At 46.6% G+C, this 25,065-nt stretch overlaps 1 protein-coding gene across 1 annotated transcript in view; it reads left to right on the forward strand.

Moving 5' to 3' along the window:
- Nucleotides 1–17,189, forward strand: part of slc5a1 (solute carrier family 5 member 1) — a 153,827-nt gene extending 136,638 nt beyond the window's left edge. The window contains exons 14-15 of the mRNA XM_068055377.1: nt 9,113–9,221; nt 16,757–17,189. Of these exons, the coding sequence (XP_067911478.1) occupies nt 9,113–9,221; nt 16,757–16,968 (321 nt within the window). The 3' untranslated portion in view covers nt 16,969–17,189. The remainder of the gene's footprint in view (nt 1–9,112; nt 9,222–16,756) is intronic.
- Nucleotides 17,190–25,065: the final 7,876 nt, after the last annotated feature.

The raw sequence follows: 25,065 nt of genomic DNA on the forward strand, positions 1-25,065 counted from the left end.
TCCGTGTGTTTGAGAGATCCTTGTGTTTGGGATGATCAATGTGTTTGGGATGATCAGTGTATTTGGGATGATCCATGTGTTTGGGATTTTTGGGATGATCCATGCGTTTTGGATGATCCGTGTGTTTGGGGACGATCAATGTGTTTAGGATGATCCGTGTGTTTGGGATGATCAGTGTGTTTGTGATGATCCGTGTGTTTGGGGTGTTGGGATGATCCGCGTGTTTGGGAGATCCTTGTGTTTGGGATGATTCATGTGTTTTGGATGACCTGTGTGTTTGGGATGTTTGGGATGATCCTTGTGTTTGGGATGATCAGTGTGTTTGGGATGATCCGTGTGTTTGGGATGATCCATGTGTCTGGGATGTTTGGGATGATCCACGTGTTTGGGATGTTCCATGTGTTTGGGATGATCCATGTGTTTGGGAGATCCATGTGTTTGGGATGATCAATGTGTTTGGGATGATCCGTGTGTTTGAGATGATCCATGTGTTTGGGATGATCAATGTGTTTGGGATGATCTGTGTGTTTGGGAGATCCGTGTGTTTGGGATGATCCATGTGTTTGGGATGATCAATGTGTTTGGGATGATCCATGTGTTTGGGATGATCAGTGTGTTTGGGATGATCCATGTGTTTGGGAGATCCATGTATTTGGGAGATCCATGTGTTTGGGATGATCCATGTGTTTGGGATGATCAGTGTGTTTCGGATGATCCATGTGTTTGGGATGTTTGGGATGATCCATGTGTTTGTGATGATCAATGTGTTTGGGATGATCCGTGTGTTTGAGATGATCCATGTGTTTGGGATGATCAATGTGTTTGGGATGATCTGTGTGTTTGGGAGATCCGTGTGTTTGGGATGATCCATGTGTTTGGGATGATCAATGTGTTTGGGATGATCCATGTGTTTGGGATGATCAGTGTGTTTGGGATGATCCATGTGTTTGGGAGATCCATGTATTTGGGAGATCCATGTGTTTGGGATGATCCATGTGTTTGGGATGTTTGGGATGATCCATGTGTTTGTGATGATCATTGTGTTTGGGAAGATTAGTGTGCTTGGGGTAATCCGTGTGTTTGGGATGATCAATGTGTTTAGGGATGATCAATGTGTTTGGGAGATCAGTGTGTTTGGGATGTTTGGGATGATCAGTGTGTATCGGATGATCCATGTGTTTGGGATGTTTGGGATGATCCATGTGTTTGGGATGATCAGTGTGTTTGGGATGATCTGTGTGTTTGGGAGATCCGTGTGTTTGGGATGATCCATGTGTCTGGGATGTTTGGGATGATCCACGTGTTTGGGATGATCCATGTGTTTGGAATGATCCATGTGTTTGGGATGATCTGTGTGTTTGGGAGATCCGTATGTTTGGGATGATCCATGTGTCTGGGATGTTTGGGATGATCCGTGTGTTTGGGATGATCAGTGTGTTTGGGATGATCAGTGTGTTTGGGATGATCTGTGTGTTTGGGAGATCCGTGTCTTTGGAATGATCCATGTGTTTGGGATGATCCATGTGTTTGGGATGATCTGTGTGTTTGGGAGATCCGTATGTTTGGGATGATCCATGTGTCTGGGATGTTTGGGATGATCCGTGTGTTTGGGATGATCAGTGTGTTTGGGATGATCAGTGTGTTTGGGATGATCTGTGTGTTTGGGAGATCCGTGTGTTTGGAATGATCCATGTGTTTGGGATGATCCATGTGTTTGGGATGATGAGTGTGTTTGGGATGATCTGTGTGTTTGGGAGATCCGTGTGTTTGGGATGATCCATGTGTCTGGGATGTTTGGGATGATCCACGTGTTTGGGATGATCCATGTGTTTGGGATGATCAGTGTGTTTGGGATGATCTGTGAGTTTGGGAGATCCGTGTGTTTGGGATGATCCATGTGTCTGGGATGTTTGGGATGATCCACGTGTTTGGGATGATCAGTGTGCTTGGGATGATCTGTGTGTTTGGGAGATCCGTGTGTTTGGGATGATCCATGTGTCTGGGATGTTTGGGATGATCCACGTGTTTGGGATGATCAGTGTGCTTGGGATGATCTGTGTGTTTGGGAGATCCGTGTGTTTGGGATGATCCATGTGTCTGGGATGTTTGGGATGATCCACGTGTTTGGGATGATCCACGTGTTTGGGATGATCCACGTGTTTGGGATGATCAGTGTGTTTGGAATGATCAGTGTGTTTGGGCTGATCCATGTGTCTGGGATGTTTGGGATGATCCACGTGTTTGGGATGATCTGTGTGTTTGGGATGATCCATGTGTTTGGAATGATCCATGTGTTTGGGATGATCTGTGTGTTTGGGATGATCCATGTGTTTGGGATGATCCATGTGTTTGGGATGATCTGTGTGTTTGGGAGATCCGTGTGTTTGGGATGATCCATGTGTCTGGGATGTTTGGGATGATCCATGTGTTTGGGATGATCAGTGTGTTTGGGATGATCTGTGTGTTTGGGAGATCCGTGTGTTTGGGATGATCCATGTGTCTGGGATGTTTGGAATGATCCATGTGTTTGGGATTATCCATGTGTTTGGGATGATCAGTGTGTTTGGGATGATCTGTGTGTTTGGGAGATCCGTGTGTTTGGGCTGATCCATGTGTCTGGGATGTTTGGGATGATCCATGTGTTTGGGATGATCAGTGTGTTTGGGATGATCTGTGTGTTTGGGAGATCCGTGTGTTTGGGATGATCCATGTGTCTGGGATGTTTGGAATGATCCATGTGTTTGGGATGATCAGTGTGTTTGGGATGATCCATGTGTTTGTGATGATCAATGTGTTTGGGATGATCAGTGTGTTTGGGAGTTCCATGTGTTTGGGAGATCCATGTGTTTGGGATGATCAGTGTGTTTGGGATGATCAGTGTGTTTGGGATGATCAGTGTGCTTGGGGTGATCAGTGTGTTTGGGATGATCAATGTGTTTTGGAGATCCGTGGGTTTGGGATGATCAGTGTGTTTGGGATGATCAGTGTGTTTGGGATGATCAGTGTGTTTGGGATGATCAGTGTGCTTGGGGTGATCAGTGTGTTTGGGATGATCAATGTGTTTTGGAGATCCGTGGGTTTGGGATGATCAGCATGTTTGGGATGATCCGTGTGTTTGAGAGATCCTTGTGTTTGGGATGATCAATGTGTTTGGGATGATCAGTGTATTTGGGATGATCCATGTGTTTGGGATTTTTGGGATGATCCATGCGTTTTGGATGATCCGTGTGTTTGGGGACGATCAATGTGTTTAGGATGATCCGTGTGTTTGGGATGATCAGTGTGTTTGTGATGATCCGTGTGTTTGGGGTGTTGGGATGATCCGCGTGTTTGGGAGATCCTTGTGTTTGGGATGATTCATGTGTTTTGGATGACCTGTGTGTTTGGGATGTTTGGGATGATCCTTGTGTTTGGGATGATCAGTGTGTTTCGGATGATCCGTGTGTTTGGGATGATCCATGTGTCTGGGATGTTTGGGATGATCCACGTGTTTGGGATGTTCCATGTGTTTGGGATGATCCATGTGTTTGGGAGATCCATGTGTTTGGGATGATCCATGTGTTTGGGATGATCAGTGTGTTTGGGATGATCAGTGTGTTTGGGATGATCAATGTGTTTTGGTGATCCGTAGGTTTGGGATGATCAGCATGTTTGGGATGATCAGTGTGTTTGGGATGATCAGTGTGTTTGGGATGATCAGTGTGCTTGGGGTGATCTGTGTGTTTGGGATGGTCAATGTGTTTTGGTGATCCGTGGGTTTGGGATGATCAGCATGTTTGGGATGATCCGTGTGTTTGAGAGATCCTTGTGTTTGGGATGATCAATGTGTTTGGGATGATCAGTGTATTTGGGATGATCCATGTGTTTGGGATGTTTGGGATGATCCATGCGTTTTGGATGATCCGTGTGTTTGGTGACGATCAATGTGTTTGGGATGATCCGTGTGTTTGGGATGATCAGTGTGTTTGGGATGATCAGTGTGTTTGGGATGATCCGCGTGTTTGAGAGATCCTTGTGTTTGGGATGATCCATGTGTTTTGGATGACCTGTGTGTTTGGGATGTTTGGGATGATCCTTGTGTTTGGGATGATCAGTGTGTTTGGGATGATCCATGTGTTTGGGATGTTTGCGATGATCCATGTGTTTGGGATGATCCTTGTGTTTGGGATGATCCATGTGTTTGGGATGATCAGTGTGTTTGGGAGATACGTGTGTTTGGGATGATCCATGTGTTTGGGATGATCCATGTGTTTGGGAGGATCAGTGTGTTTGGGATTATCAGTGTGTTTGGGATGATCAGTGTGTTTGGGATGATCAGTGTGCTTGGGGTGATCTGTGTGTTTGGGATGGTCAATGTGTTTTGGTGATCCGTGGGTTTGGGATGATCAGCATGTTTGGGATGATCCGTGTGTTTGAGAGATCCTTGTGTTTGGGATGATCAATGTGTTTGGGATGATCAGTGTATTTGGGATGATCCATGTGTTTGGGATGTTTGGGATGATCCATGCGTTTTGGATGATCCGTGTGTTTGGGGACGATCAATGTGTTTGGGATGATCCGTGTGTTTGGGATGATCAGTGTGTTTGGGATGATCAGTGTGTTTGGGATGATCCGCGTGTTTGGGAGATCCTTGTGTTTGGGATGATCCATGTGTTTTGGATGACCTGTGTGTTTGGGATGTTTGGGATGATCCTTGTGTTTGGGATGTTTGCGATGATCCATGTGTTTGGGATGATCCTTGTGTTTGGGATGATCCATGTGTTTGGGATGATCAGTGTGTTTGGGAGATACGTGTGTTTGGGATGATCCATGTGTTTGGGATGATCCATGTGTTTGGGAGGATCAGTGTGTTTGGGATGATCAGTGTGTTTTGGATGATCTATATGTCTGGGAAGTTTGGGATGATCCATGTGTTTGGGATGATCAATGTGTTTGGGATGATCCATGTGTTTGGGATGATCCATGTGTTTTGGATGACCTGTGTGTTTGGGATGTTTGGGATGATCCTTGTGTTTGGGATGATCAGTGTGTTTGGGATGATCAATGTGTTTGGGATGATACATGTGTTTGGGATGATCCATGTGTTTTGGATGACCTGTGTGTTTGGGATGTTTGCGATGATCCATGTGTTTGGGATGATCCATGTGTTTGGGATGATCAATGTGTTTGGGATGATCCATGTGTTTGGGATGATCCATGTGTTTTGGATGACCTGTGTGTTTGGGATGTTTGGGATGATCCTTGTATTTGGGATGATCAGTGTGTTTGGGATGATCCATGTGTTTGGGATGTTTGCGATGATCCATGTGTTTGGGATGATCCTTGTGTTTGGGATGATCCATGTGTTTGGGATGATCCATGTGTTTGGGAGGATCAATGTGTTTGGGATGATCAGTGTGTTTGGGATGATCTATGTGTCTGGGATGTTTGGGATGATACATGTGTTTGGGAGATCAGTGTGTTTTGGATGATCTGTATGTCTGGGAAGTTTGGGATGATCCATGTGTTTGGGATGATCAATGTGTTTGGGATGATCCATGTGTTTGTGATGATCAATGTGTTTGGGATGATCAGAGTGTTTGGGATGTTTGGGATGATCCATGTGTTTGTGATGATTATTGTGTTTCGGATGATCCATGTGTTTGGGATGTTTGGGATGATCCATGTGTTTGGGATGATTTGTGTGTTTGGGATGATCCGTGTGTTTGGGATGATCCGTGTGTTTGGGAGATCCATGTGTTTGGGATGATCAGAGTGTTTGGGATGTTTGGGATGATCCATGTGTTTGTGATGATCAATGTGTTTGGGAGATCAGTGTGTTTGGGATGTTTGGGATGATCAGTGTGTTTGGGATGATCCATGTGTTTAGGAATTTTGGGATGATCCATGTGTCTGGGATGTTTGGGATGATCCATGTGTTTGGGATGATCAATTTGTTTGGGATGATCCATGTGTTTGGGAGATCCATGTGTTTGGGATGATCCATGTGTTTGGGATGATCAGTGTGTTTGGGATGATCCATGTGTTTGTGATGATCAATTTGTTTGGGATGATCCATGTGTTTGGGAGATCCATGTGTTTGGGATGATCCATGTGTTTGGGATGATCAATCTGTTTGGGATGATCCATGTGTTTGGGATGATCAATTTGTTTGGGATGATCCATGTGTTTGGGAGATCCATGTGTTTGGGATGATCCATGTGTTTGGGATGATCAGTGTGTTTGGGATGATCCATGTGTTTGGGAGATCCATGTGTTTGGGATGATCAATTTGTTTGGGATGATCCATGTGCTTGGGAGATCCATGTGTTTGGGATGATCCATGTGTTTGGGATGATCAATTTGTTTGGGATGATCCATGTGTTTGGGAGATCCATGTGTTTGGGATGATCCATGTGTTTGGGATGATCAATGTGTTTCGGGATGATCAATGTGTTTGGGAGATCAGTGTGTTTGGGATGTTTGGGATGATCAGTGTGTTTGGGATGATCCATGTGTTTGGGATGTTTGGGATGATCCGTGTGTTTGGGATAATCCGTGTGTTTGGGATGATCCGTGTGTTTGGAGTGATCTGTGTGTTTGGGATGATCCTTGTGTTTGGAATGATCAGTGTGTTTGGGATGACCCATGTGTTTGGGATGATCTGTGTGTTTGGGATGATCCTTGTGTTTGGAATGATCAGTGTGTTTGGGATGACCCATGTGTTTGGGAGATCCATGTGTTTGGGATGATCCATGTGTTTGGGATGATCAATTTGTTTGGGATGATCCATGTGTTTGGGAGATCCATGTGTTTGGGATGATCCATGTGTTTGGGATGATCAATGTGTTTCGGGATGATCAATGTGTTTGGGAGATCAGTGTGTTTGGGAGATCCATGTGTTTGAGATGATCAGTGTGTTTGGGATGATCCATGTGTTTGGGATGATCAGTGTGTTTGGGATGATCCATGTGTTTGGGATGTTTGGGATGATCCGTGTGTTTGGGATGATCAGTGTGTTTGGGATGATCCGTGTGTTTGAGATGATCTGTGTGTTTGGGATGATCCGTGTGTTTGGGATGATCCGTGTGTTTGAGATGATCTGTGTGTTTGGGATGATCCGTATGTTTGGGATGATCAGTGTGTTTGGGATGATCCGTGTGTTTGAGATGATCTGTGTGTTTGGGATGATCCGTGTGTTTGGGATGATCAGTGTGTTTGGGATGATCAGTGTGTTTGGGATGATCCGTGTGTTTGAGATGATCTGTGTGTTTGGGATGATCCGTGTGTTTGGGATGATCCGTGTGTTTGAGATGATCCGTGTGTTTGGGATGATCCGTGTGTTTGAGATGATCAGTGTGTTTGGGATGATCCGTGTGTTTGAGATGATCCGTGTGTTTGGGATGATCCGTGTGTTTGAGATGATCAGTGTGTTTGGAATGATCAGTGTGTTTGGGATGATCAGTGTGTTTGGGATGACCCATGTGTTTGGGATGATCCGTGTGTTTGGAATGATCAGTGTGTTTGGAATGATCAGTGTGTTTGGGATGATCAGTGTGTTTGGAATGATCAGTGTGTTTGGGATGATCAGTGTGTTTGGGATGACCCATGTGTTTGGGATGATCCGTGTGTTTGGGATGATCCGTGTGTTTGGGATGATCCGTGTGTTTGAGATGATCAGTGTGTTTGGAATGATCAGTGTGTTTGGGATGATCAGTGTGTTTGGGATGATCCGTGTGTTTGGGATGATCCGTGTGTTTGGGATGATCCGTGTGTTTGAGATGATCAGTGTGTTTGGAATGATCAGTGTGTTTGGGATGATCAGTGTGTTTGGGATGACCCATGTGTTTGGGATGATCCGTGTGTTTGGGATGATCCGTGTGTTTGGGATGATCCGTGTGTTTGAGATGATCAGTGTGTTTGGGATGATCCGTGTGTTTGGGATGATCAGTGTGTTTGGGATGATCCGTGTGTTTGGGATGATCAGTGTGTTTGGAATGACCAGTGTGTTTGGGATGATCCGTGTGTTTGGGATGATCAGTGTGTTTGGGATTATCCGTGTGTTTGGGATGATCAGTGTGTTTGGAATGATCAGTGTGTTTGGGATGATCCGTGTGTTTGGGATGACCCATGTGTTTGGGATGATCCGTGTGTTTGGGATGATCAGTGTGTTTGGGATGATCCGTGTGTTTGAGATGATCTGTGTGTTTGGGATGATCCGTGTGTTTGGGATGATCCGTGTGTTTGAGATGATCAGTGTGTTTGGGATGATCAGTGTGTTTGGGATGATCCATGTGTTTGAGATGATCTGTGTGTTTGGGATGATCCGTGTGTTTGGGATGATCCGTGTGTTTGAGATGATCAGTGTGTTTGGGATGATCAGTGTGTTTGGAATGATCAGTGTGTTTGGGATGATCCGTGTGTTTGAGATGATCCGAGTGTTTGGGATGATCCGTGTGTTTGGGATGATCCGTGTGTTTGAGATGATCTGTGTGTTTGGGATGATCCGTGTGTTTGGGATGATCCGTGTGTTTGAGATGATCAGTGTGTTTGGGATGATCCATGTGTTTGAGATGATCAGTGTGTTTGGGATGATCCGTGTGTTTGAGATGATCTGTGTGTTTGGGATGATCCGTGTGTTTGAGATGATCCGAGTGTTTGGGATGATCTGTGTGTTTGGGATGATCCGTGTGTTTGAGATGATCTGTGTGTTTGGGATGATCCGTGTGTTTGGGATGATCCGTGTGTTTGAGATGATCAGTGTGTTTGGAATGATCAGTGTGTTTGGGATGACCCATGTGTTTGAGATGATCAGTGTGTTTGGGATGATCTGTGTGTTTGGGATGATCCGTGTGTTTGGGATGATCCGTGTGTTTGGGATGATCCGTGTGTTTGAGATGATCAGTGTGTTTGGAATGATCAGTGTGTTTGGGATGACCCATGTGTTTGCGAGATCTGTGCATTTGGGATATTTGGGGATGAGATCAACGGTCGTTGATACTTTGATATTCAGAATGCAATTGGTTGTAATGTGTTGCACAACAGTCGCATGTACCATTCCCACTCTAAGGTTTGAAAAGGGGCTCTGTTTCAATAACAATTTTATTATTATTAAATATTATTTTCATTCTAGCTTCACCGACTATGTTGGAGCTTGCGTAACAGTACAGAAGAACGCAAAGATTTAGATTCTGATGACTGGAATAATGAAGATAATGACAGCAAAATGGACATCGATGAAGGTAACATTTCAAGATATTCTCACAGAAAAGAAAAGAAATAGATTGTATCTATCGTCCCTCACTATCTCTCTGCTTGTCTCCCACTCTTTAAACCGTTAGTTACTCTTACTGGTTGTAAACCCATTCGCACACAAACACGCACAAATACACCCAAACATACATACACACACCCACATATATAAACAAACTCATACACGTTTACATGCACACACTGCAGGACAGTTCCACCAGAGATGGCAGCACAGTGGTGTACAGGCGGGAGGAAGTGACCCTGGGAGTCCTCAACATTGACTCCAGAGCCATGAAGTCTCCTGGCATCAATTCAAAATTGGGCAAGGAAACCGCTTGCTGATTACCATCTACCGCCCTCCCTCAGCTGATGAATCAGTACTCTTCCATGATGAACGTTACTTGGAAGAAGCACTGAGTTTGGCCTTCAGTGTTTATCACCAAGAGTGGCTCGGTAGCGCCATTACTGACCGGGCTGGCCGAGTCCTATAGGACATATCTGCCAGACTAGGTCTCTGGCAGGTGGTGAGAGAACCAATACAAGGATAAAACCTACTTAACCTCGTCCTCACCAATCTACCTGTCTCAGATGCTTCTGTCCATGACAGTATTGGGACTAGTGACCATCACACAGTCCTAGTGGAAACGGGTTCTGTCTTGACAGATGACATTGTCCATTGTGTTACTACCACCTTGCTAAATGGGATAGATTTCGAACAGTTCAAAACTGGGCATCTGTGAGGCGCTGTGGGCCATCAGCAGTAGCAAAATTGTATTCAACCACAATCTGTAACCTCATGGCCCAGCATATCCCCCACTGTACCATTACCATCAACCCTGGTTCAATGAGGAGCGTAGGAGAGCATGCCAGGAGGTGTCAGCCTGGTGAAGTTACAACACATATACACTGAACATTGGAAGCAGCATGTTTTGGCAGAGCCAAGCAGTCCCTCAACCAAAGTATCAGTTCAAAGCTCTGCAGTCCTGCCACATTCAGGGAGTTACCATTGACCAGAAAGTTAGCTGGACCAGCCATATAAATACTGTGGCTAAAAGAACAGGTCAGCGCTGGGAATCCTGTGGCAAGTAACTCACCTCCTAACTCCCCAAAGCTGGTCCACTATCTACAAGTCACAAGTCAAGAGTTTGATGGAATACTCTCCACTTTCCTGGATGGGTGCAGCTCCAACAACACAAGAAGCTTGACAGCCAGGACAAAGCAGCCCGCTTAAATGGTACCCCAGTGTGTACCATCTGCAAGATGCACTGCAGCAACTCACCAAGGCTCCTTCAACGGCACCTTCCAAACCCGTGACCTCTCCCACCTAGAAGGACAAGGGCAGCAGATGCATGGGAAAACCACCACCTGCAAGTTCCCTTCCAAGTCACACACCACAGCCTTCCTAACAGCACTGTGGGTGTACCTACACCACAAGGACTGCAGCGGTTCAAGAAGGCAGCTCACCACCACCTTCTCAAGGGCAATTAGGGATGGGCAATAAATGTCAGCTTTGCCAGTGGCACTCACTTGCCATGAATTTTTTTTTTAAGTTGAAAAGTACATACATACACACACACATACTAACATGCACATACATGTTCAGGAGGACAGAGACTGGTAAAATGGGCAGACACATTGCAAGTGAAATCTAATGCAGAGAAGTGTGAAGTGATATATTTTGGTAGGAAGAATGAGGAGAGACCCGGGGAGCGAATGGAGAGACCTGGGGAACGAATGGAGAGACCCGGGGAGCGAATGGAGAGACCGGGGGAGCGAATGGAGAGACCGGGGGAGCGAATGGAGAGACCGGGGGAGCGAATGGAGAGACCCGGGGAGCGAATGGAGAGACTGGGGGAGCGAATGGAGAGACTGGGGGAGCGAATGGAGAGACTGGGGGAGCGAATGGAGAGACCGGGGGAGCGAATGGAGAGACTGGGGGAGCGAATGGAGAGACCGGGGGAGCGAATGGAAAGATGCGGGGAGCGAATGGAGAGACCTGGGGAACGAATGGAAAGACCCGGTAGCAAATGGAGAGACCCGGGGAGCGAATGGAGAGACCCCGGGAGCGAATGGAGAGACCTGGGGAGCGAATGGAGAGACCCGGGGAGCGAATGGAGAGACCGGGGGAGCGAATGGAGAGACTGGGGGAGCGAATGGAGAGACCGGGGGAGCGAATGGAGAGACCTGGGGAGCGAATGGAGAGACCCGGGGAGCGAATGGAGAGACCCGGGGAGCGAATGGAGAGACCGGGGGAGCGAATGGAGAGACCTGGGGAGCGAATGGAGAGACCTGGGGAGCGAATGGAGAGACCCGGGGAGCGAATGGAGAGACTGGGGGAGCGAATGGAGAGACCGGGGGAGCGAATGGAGAGACCTGGGGAGCGAATGGAGAGACCGGGGGAGCGAATGGAGAGACCTGGGGAGCGAATGGAGAGACCCGGGGAGCGAATGGAGAGACCCGGGGAGCGAATGGAGAGACCCAGGGAGCGAATGGAGAGACCCGGGGAGCGAATGGAGAGACTGGGGGAGCGAATGGAGAGACCTGGGGAGCGAATGGAGAGACCCGGGGAGCGAATGGAGAGACTGGGGGAGCGAATGGAGAGACCGGGGGAGCAAATGGAGAGACCTGGGGAGCGAATGGAGAGACCCGGGGAGCGAATGGAGAGACTGGGGGAGCGAATGGAGAGACTGGGGGAGCGAATGGAGAGACCGGGGGAGCGAATGGAGAGACTGGGGGAGCGAATGGAGAGACCGGGGGAGCGAATGGAAAGATGCGGGGAGCGAATGGAGAGACCTGGGGAACGAATGGAAAGACCCGGTAGCAAATGGAGAGACCCGGGGAGCGAATGGAGAGACCCCGGGAGCGAATGGAGAGACCTGGGGAGCGAATGGAGAGACCCGGGGAGCGAATGGAGAGACCGGGGGAGCGAATGGAGAGACTGGGGGAGCGAATGGAGAGACCGGGGGAGCGAATGGAGAGACCTGGGGAGCGAATGGAGAGACCCGGGGAGCGAATGGAGAGACCCGGGGAGCGAATGGAGAGACCGGGGGAGCGAATGGAGAGACCTGGGGAGCGAATGGAGAGACCTGGGGAGCGAATGGAGAGACCCGGGGAGCGAATGGAGAGACTGGGGGAGCGAATGGAGAGACCGGGGGAGCGAATGGAGAGACCTGGGGAGCGAATGGAGAGACCGGGGGAGCGAATGGAGAGACCTGGGGAGCGAATGGAGAGACCCGGGGAGCGAATGGAGAGACCCGGGGAGCGAATGGAGAGACCCAGGGAGCGAATGGAGAGACCCGGGGAGCGAATGGAGAGACTGGGGGAGCGAATGGAGAGACCTGGGGAGCGAATGGAGAGACCCGGGGAGCGAATGGAGAGACTGGGGGAGCGAATGGAGAGACCGGGGGAGCAAATGGAGAGACCTGGGGAGCGAATGGAGAGACCCGGGGAGCGAATGGAGAGACCTGGGGAGCGAATGGAGAGACCGGGGGAGCGAATGGAGAGACCTGGGGAGCGAATGGAGAGACCGGGGGAGCAAATGGAGAGACCTGGGGAGCGAATGGAGAGACCGGGGGAGCGAATGGCCTCCTTCTGTGCTGTGAATGACTCTCTGACTCTATGACAGGACAAGTTGAGAAAAGTGTGAATAAAGCATATGGGATCCGTGGATTTATCAAGAGAGGAATAGAGTACGAAAGCAAGGAGGTTATACTAAATCTTTATGAGCACTGTCTCGGCCTCAGCTGAAGTATTGTTTTCAGTTCTGGCCGCCGCACTTTAGGAACAATGCCAAGACCTTGGAGAGATTGCAGAGGAGATTTACTGGAATGGTACCGGGAAAGAGGACTTCAGTTATATGGAGAGACTGGAGAAGCTGGGGTTGTTCTCCTTATGGCAGAGAAGGTTAAGGGAAGATTTGATAGAAGTGTTCAAAATCTTGAACTGTTTTGATAGAGTAAGTAAGTAGAAACTGTTTCCAGTAACAGAAGGGTCAGTAAGCAGAGGTCACAGATTTAAGATGATTGGCGAAAGAATCAGAGGTAACATGAGGTAACATCACAGCAAGTTGTTGTGATCTGGAATGCGCTGCCTCAAAGGGTGATGGAAGCAGATTCAATTGTAACATTCACAGGAGAATTGGATAAATATTTGAATGGAAAAAAATCATAGGGCTATGGGTAAAGAGTGGGATTAATTGGATAGCGTTTTCAAACAGCCAGCGCAGGCACAATAGGCCGAATGGACTCCTTCTGTGATGTATCATGCCGTGATTCTATACACACAAATACACATACACATGCACACACACAGACACACACACACAGGCACACATACACACAGACACAAACACATATACACACACACAGACACATATACACACACACATACACACGTACACATACACACATACATACACACACATACACACATACACACACACATACACACACACATACACACACACATACACACGTACACATACACACACACACGTACACACGTACACATACACACATACATACACACACATACACACATACACACACACATACACACACACATACACACACACACGTACACACGTACACATACACACACACACACTCATACACACACATACATACACACACATACACACACACGTACACATACACACACACACATACACACACACACATACAGTATATAACACACACAAGGTGAGTGATCAGCTCCTACATGGCTGTGCATGTTTAATAAGTTTAAAAGTGTTGGTTTAGGATACAAATACACTCAGTGCCCCATACACAAATATGAACCAATTCTATGGTTGGGCCAGCATGTAAACATTTCACACCATGCCACACATGCCAGGGAGATCAAAGTTTGCAATCCTGAGCAGTGCCCACAACAATAACAGCAATACCAAAATTGATCTCAATGTCCCTGGACAAGAGAGGGGGGAAAACGTCAAATGAAAATATAAAACATTGGAAATACTCAGCAGGTCAGGCGGGATCTGTGGAGAGAGAAACAGAGTTAACGTTTCAGGTCGATGACCTTTCATCAGAACTGATTTTGTGTTTGAAGAAAAAGTCAACTTGGGTTTCTTGCTCTTAACTGTTATCCACTGCCACACTGATGGAAAATGCAATTTTTGTGTGGAGGTCAGGTGAAGATAGGGATTGGGAGTAAGGTTGCCCTGCCCTCCATTGTCAAACAGTCTCCTAATACTTATTACCTAGATTCACCTGCACTGTCATCCTTCACCTCATCAAATAGCCATCAAAAGATCCAGTTAGACAGTTCATCAACACAAATTACTAGTATAATTCTGGATGTTCAGCCATTAGTTGGTGCAAGTACATACTCCGATGAAATTACATTCAGGACATGATGACATCATTAGAAACACCTTTAGCAGTGGATTTTTTACGAACTGGACTTGGAAGTGTGGATGTACCCCTGGTTTCAGAATCCAGAATCTCACCAGTATCGCTCTGGGACAGAGCCACCACTTGGAGTGTCAGTTTGGCTCAGTTAGTACAATTCTTGCCTCCAGGTCAGAAAGCTGAGGGTTCAAACTTGTAATCCAATCTGACACTCCAGTGAGGGAGCACTGCATTATTGCAGCTGCCAGCCTTTGCTTTAGATGTTAAATTGAGGCCCTCAGTGCCGGTTCAGGCGGGTGTTAAATACTCCAGGGGAGTATTTGAAGAACTCACATATTTGGCCTGACCGACATTGCCCCCACCCCACCACCTAAACCTGGTCACTCCTTGTATTCCTGTTGGGGGACACTGCTGCTGCAGAATGGCTGTCACATTTGCTGATATAACAGTGTCTGTGCAAAGTAATTCATTGCGTAAATCACTTTGAAAAGTTTCGACACTGTAACATACTTTATAGGTACAAGTATTCTCTGTTTAGCTCGCTAAGCAATTGAGAATTTCAGTTGGAGCCGGGCTTATGCTCCTTGATTGCAGTGTTACAACCTTGGGCTGGATTCCGTGGAGCCGTTGCTGTCGGGATCCGTGGCGGGGAGGCCTGAAGATGGCCCCGGACGAGGCCTGCCACGGACCTCGACACCGGCAGGGCCCAGCCCGCTATTGCTGGCGACGGCGAGGCCCCGTGACAGCCTCCCCACCGCTCAGCGACAGGACCGCAGTTTAAATATTTAAATAAATTAAAATATCTGCACCAATTACTATCCCATCGCCTCCTGCTGTCCAGCCACGATCTTCACCCCGTTGGCCGGCACTGCAGTGCCTTCTGATCCCCATCCGGGGAAATGAGACACAACACTGGGGGACTGGGGGGGGGGGGAGGAGATGGGTTTCTCAGTGCGGGGGTTTGGGGGACAAGGTCAAATTAATGTCATGGATGTCGGGGATGGTGTGAAGGGTTATAGTTTAAAGTTTGTTGGTGGACGGGGAAGGACAGATAGTAAAGGTAAGAGTTTGGGCGGGGGGACGGGCAAATAAGTAATTTAATTGTTATGGGGGGGTGGGAGAGGTGCAAAAGATTTTTTTTTATGGGACCATTTAACTTTAAATATTTCAATTTCCCATTAGGGCTGACAGCCTTTTAAAAATAGCATCAGTGCCTGCACACAGGTAGCTAATGCCATTGCCGGGGACGGTCAGCCTGCACCCTCCACTTGATTGGGTTGGGGGGGCGGGGTCGCTCAGGCTATTTAAATGAACCACCGCGCTTCAAATCTCGGCGGTGTTTGGCGTGCAGCCCACGCGGGCGGGTCGCCATTTTTTTCCACCCGCCACCGATTTCGGCAGCTGGCTTATAGAAATGAGCCCCATATGTCCTTGAGTCCACATACCCTTGGGTACTTACAGAGAAACACGTTCCTCTGGTAGGGACGTGTTAATCTTAAAATTAGAGTCAGGCCATTTAGCACCAAAATTAGGATGCACTTTTCACACAAAGGGTAGTGGAAATCTGGAACCCTCTCCCCCAAAAGGTTGTGGCTCCTGGGGGTCAAATGGGATTTTCAATATTCAAATCGCTACTTCTTTGTGAGGTGAACATATTGAAGGATATGGAGCAAAGGTGGGTTAATGAGGTTGAGGTACAGATTAGCTATGATCTAACTGAATGACAGAACAGGTTTGAGGGGCTGAATGAACACACGAATTAGGAGCTGGAGTAGGCACTTTGATAATAGATTATGGCTGATCTGATTGTGGCCTCAACACCACTTTCCTGTCTGCCTTCCATAACCCTTGACTCCCTTGTCGATCAAAAATCTATCCAGCTCAACCTTGAATATATTCAATGACCCAGCCTCTACTGCTGTTTGGGGAAGAGAATTCCACAGACTAACGATCCTCTGAGAGGAAAAAATCTCTCCTCATCACAGTCTTAAATGGGAGACCCCTAATTTTTAAACTGTCTCCCCTAGATCTAGACTCCCCCCACAAAGGGAAACATCTTCTCAGCATCCACATGGCCTCCTCCTGTCCCTACGTTCCCTCAAACCCCAAGCGGTAGAACTCACATTCTGCGCTTTGTACTTTTGTTGCCACAGAGTCGTCCCAGGACGTAAGCTGCTGGAAGAAAGCCTACAACTGGTTCTGTGGATTTGAGCAGACAAGTAAGAAGCTGAGCAAAGAGGAGCAGGAAGCACTGCAGCAACAGCTGACCGACATTTCGGAGGTGCCCCTGTGGAGAAACGTGGTCAACATTAATGCCATCATCTTGCTGTCTGTCTGCATCTTCTTCTGGGCATTTTATGCATAGGTCAACGGAAAGGAAATGACCTCTACAAGTTAAGTCAGACAAGAGCACGGAGACTAGATTTAAGTGTGTACAACCATCAAGACTCCCAGCTGCAAATGAATTTCAGTCAAAAAACTCTGGAAGAGAATTATTTTTAAACCAAGAATAATATATTACACTTAAAAAATAAGTGCAATAACAGAGTGTAAAAAAATAAAATGATCGTGGCAGAAATAATACAATCCAATTTCTTATTTTCCCTCGTGGCTGTCAGATTTTGAATGTTCTTCCCATGTTCATTTTTACTGATTTCAATTCAGTTTTTTTTTTCTAAAAAGGACATGCATTTCCGTAGCGCCTTTCACGAGCCCCAGTCGTCTCAAAGTGCATCATGGCCAGCGCAATACCTTTGAGATGTAGTCACTGTTGAAATGTAGGAAATGCGGCAGCCAAATTGTGCACAGCAAGCTCCCACAAACAATTAAATAAATGACCCGATCGTCTGTTTTGGGTGTTGGTTGAAGGATAAATATTGGCCAGGTCACTGAGAGAACTCTCTGGCTCTTCTTTGAAATAATGCCATGGGATGTTTTGCATCCATCTGAGAGGGCAGACAAGGCCTCAGTTTAACAGTTTATCCAACTTCCAACAGTGCAGCCCTGAAAATCTTAAACTTGTCTTTTGTCAAGTTTTGTTCCCTCTTCAGCACCATCACAGGGTTACAGTTCAATGAGTTCTCAAGTGATTGCTCATTATGTGTGAGCTTGGATTCTAATTGCCAGTAAGGATCATAGGCCGCATTTACCCTGTCCTCCTCAACCTGTATAGGACAGTGGTCAGGAGCCAGACACCTGACTAATTTTTCCCCTCACATCATGAACAGACCTGAGGCCAGTTGTAAAATCTACACCATGGCTAAGAGTCTTGGTCTGGAAATTGGTCTGTGTAGCACTCATTTTGTGGTTGGTATTCAGCCTTACAGAGGCCCCAGTATAGTGAGCAGGAAGTGTTGAGAGCTGCTGGTTCGGTGATGCCTGGAAACATACTAGAAAGGATGCAAGGCTTTGAATTCCCTTAGAGTCAGAGAGTCATAGAGTTATACAGCACAGAAACAGGCCCTTCGGCCCATCGTGTCTGTGCCAGCCATCAAGCAGCTATCCTAATCCCACTTTCCAGCACTTGGCCCGTAGCCTTGTATGCTATGGCTCATCTAAATACTTCTTAAATGTTGTGAGGGTTCCAGCCTCTACCACCCCTTCAGACAGTGTGTTCCTTAGTATTTGTGCGCAGAGACGGGTGCAAACCAATTACATAGTTTTTAAAAAATCATGAAATTTTGGGAAAGTTACACATGGAACTACAATACAGTCAAAACTCATCGCTCCTTCTATGCCTGTCCATCGACCCATTAGTCTCAACACATCTCCGTCTGTAAAACTGGCCATGCCTCCCAAGTTATAGAGCCTCATGTACAGGTTTCCTGCAGTTGCACTAGTCAGAGGCTTTCTTCAAATTGCAAGCATATGTTCAGCAGCAGCACGAAATAAAGGGACAAAAAATTGCTGCAGTGACGCGTTTGGCAGCGAGCAAGATTAATTGCAACTTTATGCTCAGCATTAACATCACGTTATATTTGCACCACATCTTTCCGAAATGCTAATCGGCCAACAGTGCAGGGATGTCAATGTGCCATCTTGGACTTCATGAACATCTTAGCCAATGGCTTAACACCAGTGAAGAAAAAGAATAGAGGAAGAGACAAAGCAAACAACAGGGAAGAAAATAAGAAATGCTGGAAATACTCAGCAGGTCTGGCAGCATCTGTGGAGAGAGAAGCAGAGTTAACATTTCAGGTCAGTGACCCTTCTTCAGAACTAGCAAATATTAGAAATGTGAAAGGTTTTAAGCAAGTAAAGCAGGGGTGGGGCAAGAGATAACAAAGGAGAAGGTGTAGATAGGACAAGGTCACAGAGAATAACTGACCAGAAGGTTATGGAGCAAAGGCAAACAATATGTTAATGATGTGTTGAAAGACAATTTCAACACTCCCCCCTGCTCTCATGCTCACAATTCTGTCCTGGGATTGCTGCAGTGTTCCAGTGAACATCAACGCAAGCTCGAGGAACAGCATCTCATTTACCGATTAGGCACACTACAGCCTGCCGGACTGAACATTAAGTTCAATAATTTCAGAGCATGACAGGTCCCCCATTTTACTTTTATTTTTATTTTTTATTTTTACTTTTTTACCTTTTTTTGTGTTTGTTTTATTTTATTTTAACTTAGTTTGTTCAGTTTGCCTACCCACGTTTTTCATGTTTGTACTTGTGGCTGTTCAGTTTTCAGTCCGTTAACACCCTATCTGTACTAAAGGTTTGTCTTTCAACACACCATTAACATATTGTTTGTCTTTGCTCCACGGCCTTCTGGTCAGCTATTCTGTGACCTTGTCCTATCTACACCTTCTCCTTTGTTATCTCTTGCCCCACCCCCGCATTACTTGCTTAAAACCTTTCACATTTCTAATATTTGCTAGTTCTGAAGAAGGGTCACTATCCTGAAATGTTAACTCTGCTTCTCTCTCCACAGATGCTGCCAGAATATTTCCAGCATTTCTTGTTTTTATTTCAGATTTCCAGCATCTGCAGTATTTTGCTTTTATTATATTAGGGAAGAAAATAGGTTGAATTAGGGTCAAACGAAATACAGAGACATAAAGAGAGGAAAAGAAAGAGAGAGAGAGAAAAAAAGGATAGAAAGGAAAAGTAAGAAAACAATTAAAAAGTGCAAGCAGCAGAAGATAATGTTGTAACCCAGTTGTGAATGCAGATTTGCTGTAATGGTCCCTGAAAAATTAAGGAGTGAATGGCAGGGTAGATGTGCAAAATATACAAACACTCTTGACCTATGAAGTATAGAACCAGTGGCCTCACCTATCACAACATGACCAGTGGAATACCCAGTGGGTGCATTATTGCACTGCTTTCATAGGAACCTCGGGATTTCTACTTGGGTGGCACAGTGGCGCGGTGGTTAGCACTGCAGCCTCACAGCTCCAGTGTCCCGGGTTCAGTTCTGGGTATTGCCTGTGTGGAGTTTGCAAGTTCTCCCTGTGAACTGTGTGGGTTTCCTCCCACAGCCAAAGACTTGCAGGTTGATAGGTGAATTTGCCATTGTAAATTGTCCCTAGTGTAGGTAGGAGAATGGTGGGGATGTGATAGGGAATATGGGGTTAATGTAGGATTAGTATAAAATTGGGTGGTTGTTGGTCGGCACAGACTCGGTGGGCTGAAGGGCCTGTTTCAGTGCTGTATATCTAAATAAATAAAATAAATTTTGCCCTTGTCTTTTTATTTGTCCATGGTGCTTCATTGTTGACTCGTTCTCAGTTTTTAGTGGAATATATTTCTCCTGAAGTCTATTAATCATTAATCAGGGGAGGCGGTGGTGTAGTGGTAATGTCACTGGATGACCAATCCAGAGGCCCAGGCTAATGCTCTGGGTTCAAATCCCACGATGGCAGCTGGTGGAATTTAAATCCAATTAATAAATTTAGAATTTTTGAAAAAAGCTAGTCTCAGTAATGGTGACCACGAAACCATTGTCGATTGTCGCAAAAACCTGGTTCACTAATGTCCTTTAGGGAAGGAAATCTGCTGTCCTTACCTGGTCTGGCCGACATGTGACTCCAGACCCAAAGCAATGTGGTTGACTCTTAAATGCCCTCTGAAAAGGCCTAGCAAGCCACTCAGTTGTACCAAACGTCTAGAGAAAATTCTAAAAGGAATGAAACTGGGCGGACCACCTGTCACTGATCCAGACACTGGAAACAACAACGGCAAACCCAGCATTGTCGATCCTGCAAAGTCGTCCTTGGGGGCCAAACATCTGGGGGCCAAAATTGGGAGAGCTGTCCCACAGACTAGTCAAGCAACAGCCTGACATAGTCATACTCCAGGAATCACATCTTTCAGACTGTGGGCTGAATTTTACCAGCCCCTCGACACTACGGGTCGCAGTGAGGGGCAGGGGGGGCCAGTAAAATTCAGCGGGGAGAGGCCCTCCTCGACTTGTGACATCTGTAGGGCCTGCCACATTTGCGGGCGGCAGGGGGGACCTCAGTGTGGCCCCCCCCCCCGCCACTACACCCCCACCACGCCGCCTGCGGCTGGCCCTTCATCTTACTATTCAAATCAACAATAAAGAGATGTAAATGGCCATCCCACGCTGCTTTTACGGCCGCCGTTCGTACTCCACGTGCCGTCAAAACTCTGTATGGAGTTCCAAGGCAAGAACCTGGTGGGGAGGGGGGGGAGGAATAAAATTTACAGGGTGGGAGGAGCGGGGGAAAACATTTTTGTATTGGCGGTAGGAAGGGGTTGAAGGTCAAAGAGTGCAAAGTTTGGGGTTTAAAGGTCAGGACTGTCAAGAATGGTTACTCGGGGTGGGGGGGGGGGGGGAAGAGAGAAATAAATTTACTGTGTGATGGTTGGGGGGGGTTGGAAGTAGCACTTTTATGTTAAATGCAATTGGAAGTTAAAGTGCTGGCCCCTTTAAAAATTAAAATTTCTGCTAAGGGCTTAAAAATGGCTCTGGCGCCTGCGCAGTGGTGCCGGACACCGTTGCCGGGGACGCAGCGGCCGACCCTCTAACGCTATCGGGGGGTAGCCGCTCTGCCTATTTAAATCAGCCCCCGCGAGTAATATCATGGAGTCTGTGCTGCGTCACTTCCATGTCGGAAGGCCGCTGAGTTTAAAGCGGCTGCTACACTTTGCAGCACACGAACAAAATCCAGCCCTCTGTCACACCCACCACCATCACCATCCCTGGGTATGTCCTGTCCAACAACTAACTGGAGGAGTAGGCTACACAAATACCCCATCCTCAATGATGGGGGAGTCCAGCACATCAGTGCAAAAGTCAAGGCTGAAGTATTTGCAACAATCTTCAACAACAAGTGCCGAGTGGATGATCCATCTCAGCCTCCTCCTGAGGTCCCCAGCAACCAGATGCCAGTTTTCAGCCAATTCAATTCACTCCATGTGATATCAAGAAACTGCTGAAGGCACTGGATGATTCAAACGCTATGGGTCCTTTTTTTAATTTGTTCATGGGACGTGGGCGTCGCTGGCCAGGCCAGCATTTATTTTCCATTCCTAATTGCCCTTGAGAAGGTGGTGGTGAGCTGCCTTCTTGAACCGCTGCAGTCCATGTGAGGTAGGTACACCCACAGTGCTGTTAGGAAGGGAGTTCCAGGATTTTGACCCAGCCACAGTGAAGGAACGATGATATAGTTTCAAGTCAGGATGGTGTGCGGCTTGGAGGGGAACTTGCAGATGGAAGTGTTCCTATGTGTTGGATCTCAGTTGTATGATCTCATGGGTTACACAAAGAGAGACGAAGTCCGACTGTAGCTTTAAGAAACTTTATTGTAGTACTTAGTGGTTACATCATCAGCAAAGCGAACAACAACAACACCTGTGCTCTCCTCCCTCTTCCTCCATCCTGAGGAGTGAATTCAAGCCTTTCTTATAGTTTTTCTTACAAATCAGTGACACCCTCTTTATGTTCCCAATTGGTTTACAAACTTTGCAGTTTCTTGGTGTCAGGGCCTGATTGGGGTACTTCCTTGTCACTTTCTCCTCAAGCAGTTTCTCAGCCCCCTATCTCCTTGGAACGTTGGGCTGATTGTTGTACAATAGGCTACTATTCGGCAGGCTGCAGCTGTCCTGTTAGTTTTTGCTTGTTAGTCTATTTCTACTGATCAGCTGTCTGTGCAGCCCTGAAGCTATGAAATTATTTCTGATAAGCTGTCTCTGCAGCTCCGAGGTTAGTTTGTTAGTAGTTTAGTAGTACATAATTGATTAATTATTTCATCTTAAATGTTACCATATTATTCTGTTCTCGAAAATTCTGTTCCCACACTATGCATTTGCCACCCTTGTCCTTCTAGGTGGTAGAGGTCTCAGGTTTGGAAGGTGCTGTCTAAGGAGCCTTGGTGCATTGCTGCAGTGCATCTTGTAGATGGTACACACTGCTGCCACTGTTTGTCGGGTGGTGGAGGGAGTGAATGTTGAAGGTGGTGGATGGGGTGCCAATCAAACAGGCTGCTTTATCCTGGATGGTGTTGAGCTTCTTGAGTGTTGTTGGAGCTGCACCCATCCAGGCAAGTGGAGAGTATTCCATCACACTCCTGACTTGTGCTTTATAGATGATGGACAGGCTTTGGGGAGTCAGGAGGTGAGTTACTTGCCACAGGATTCCCAGCCTCTGACCTGCTTTTGTAGCCACAGTATTTATATGGCTACTCCAGTTAACCCCAGGATGATGACAGTGGGGGATTCAGCAAATGTAATGCCATTGAATGTCAAGGGGAGATGGTTCGATCTTGTTTGATATTGTGACAAAAATCACACCAGCCAAAAATGGGACAAATTAATTTTGTCATATGGAACATTTTGAACGGTTACTGGATTTGAAATAGCTTGTTTAAAGAGACCACAGCAGTGGCTGAAAACATGGCTGCATATTTGCATTCCAAAAAACAGTTGCCTGGAGAAGACAGTGGGAGTGTCTCCCTGATTCAATGAGCCAGATGGATTTTAATCGAGAAACATTGAATGTGTAAGAACCAGAATTCCACCACCACCCTATCCCCCATCCCCACCCCCACCCAGTCACTGAGAATGTCTGGTAAGCTCAAGGGAATCCACAAATCTCACAGGGAGGGTAGGCCATTTCACCCAGGGAACTAGTCACCTGACTAACCTGCTGGTCCAGGTTTTTTTGAATTGTGCCTGGCTCGGAACAGTTTGGAAGGAGAATTCAATTTCAAGACAACTGAGAAGGAAGGTCTCTCCCTGTCTCTCTCTCTCTCAAGCAAAGTTCCAGGAACCCACAGAAGTAACTCAAACCTCAAGGCAGAACACCAGCGAAACAAGTTTGAAAGTGTGCACTGGGTCCCAACGAGAACTGCAAGACTTAACTTCAATCAAAGACTTTACATCAAACCTAAATCCAGTAACTGAACTCCAGCTAATACTTTAAACCTTTCCCCTTTCTCCTCCTCTGTCTCTATTTGCATGTGTGTTTATCACATATGCATGCTTGTGTGGTCGCGTCGTGTATTCTTAGTAGTTTTAACTGAGTTAGAGTTTTAAGGTTAATAAACTTACACCTTTCTTGTTTAAATCTGAGAAAACCTGTCTTGCTGATTTCTTTGCCACTACAATTCGAGAGCAGTGAGCAAGGACTCAGTGAGAGGGAAGCTAAAACACAGTATCTTAAAAATTAAACCCTGTTACGGCCTAACCAGGAAGCGGCTGAGAGGGGGAGCCCTAGACCCCTTTCTCACCTGGTCATAATAGGATGGTCATTGCCTGGCACTTGTGAGGCACAAATGTTACTTGTCACTGATCAGCCCAAACCTGGATATTGTCCAGATCTTGTTGCATTTCTACACGGACTGCTTCAGTATCTGAGGAGTCGTAAATGGTGCTGAACATTGTGCAATCATCAGCGAACCTCCCCACTTCTGACCTTATGATTGAAGATAGGTGATAAATGAAGCAGCTGAAGATGGTTGGGCCTAGGACACTGCCCTGAAGAACTCCTGCAGTAATGTCCTGGAACTGAGAAGATTGACCTCCAACAACTACAACCATCTTCCTTTGCACTAGGTATGACTCCAACAAGCAGAGAGTTTTCCCCCTGATTCCCATTGACTCGAGTTTTGCTAGGGATGCTAGATGCCATACTCGGTCAAATGCTGCCTTGATGTCAAGGGCAGTCACTCTCACCTCACCTCTGGCGTTCAGCTCTTTTGTCCATGTCTGAACCAAGGCTGTAATGAGGTCAGGAGCTGAGTGGCCCTGGTGGAACCCAGATTGAGCATACAGGTTATTGCTAAGTAAGTGCCACTTGATAACCCTGTTGATGACACCTTCCATCACTTTACTGATGATCGAGAGTAGACTGATGGGGCGGTAATTGTTGGGTTAGATTTGTCCTGCTTTTTGTGCACAGGACATACCTGGGAAATTTTCCACATTGCCGGGCAGATGCCAGTGCTGTAGCTGTACCGGAACAGCTTGGCTAGGGGCGTGGCAAGTTCTGGAG

The sequence above is a fragment of the Heterodontus francisci genome, chromosome 23 (genome assembly GCF_036365525.1).
Source record: "Heterodontus francisci isolate sHetFra1 chromosome 23, sHetFra1.hap1, whole genome shotgun sequence".
NCBI classification, from domain to species: Eukaryota; Metazoa; Chordata; class Chondrichthyes; order Heterodontiformes; family Heterodontidae; genus Heterodontus; species Heterodontus francisci.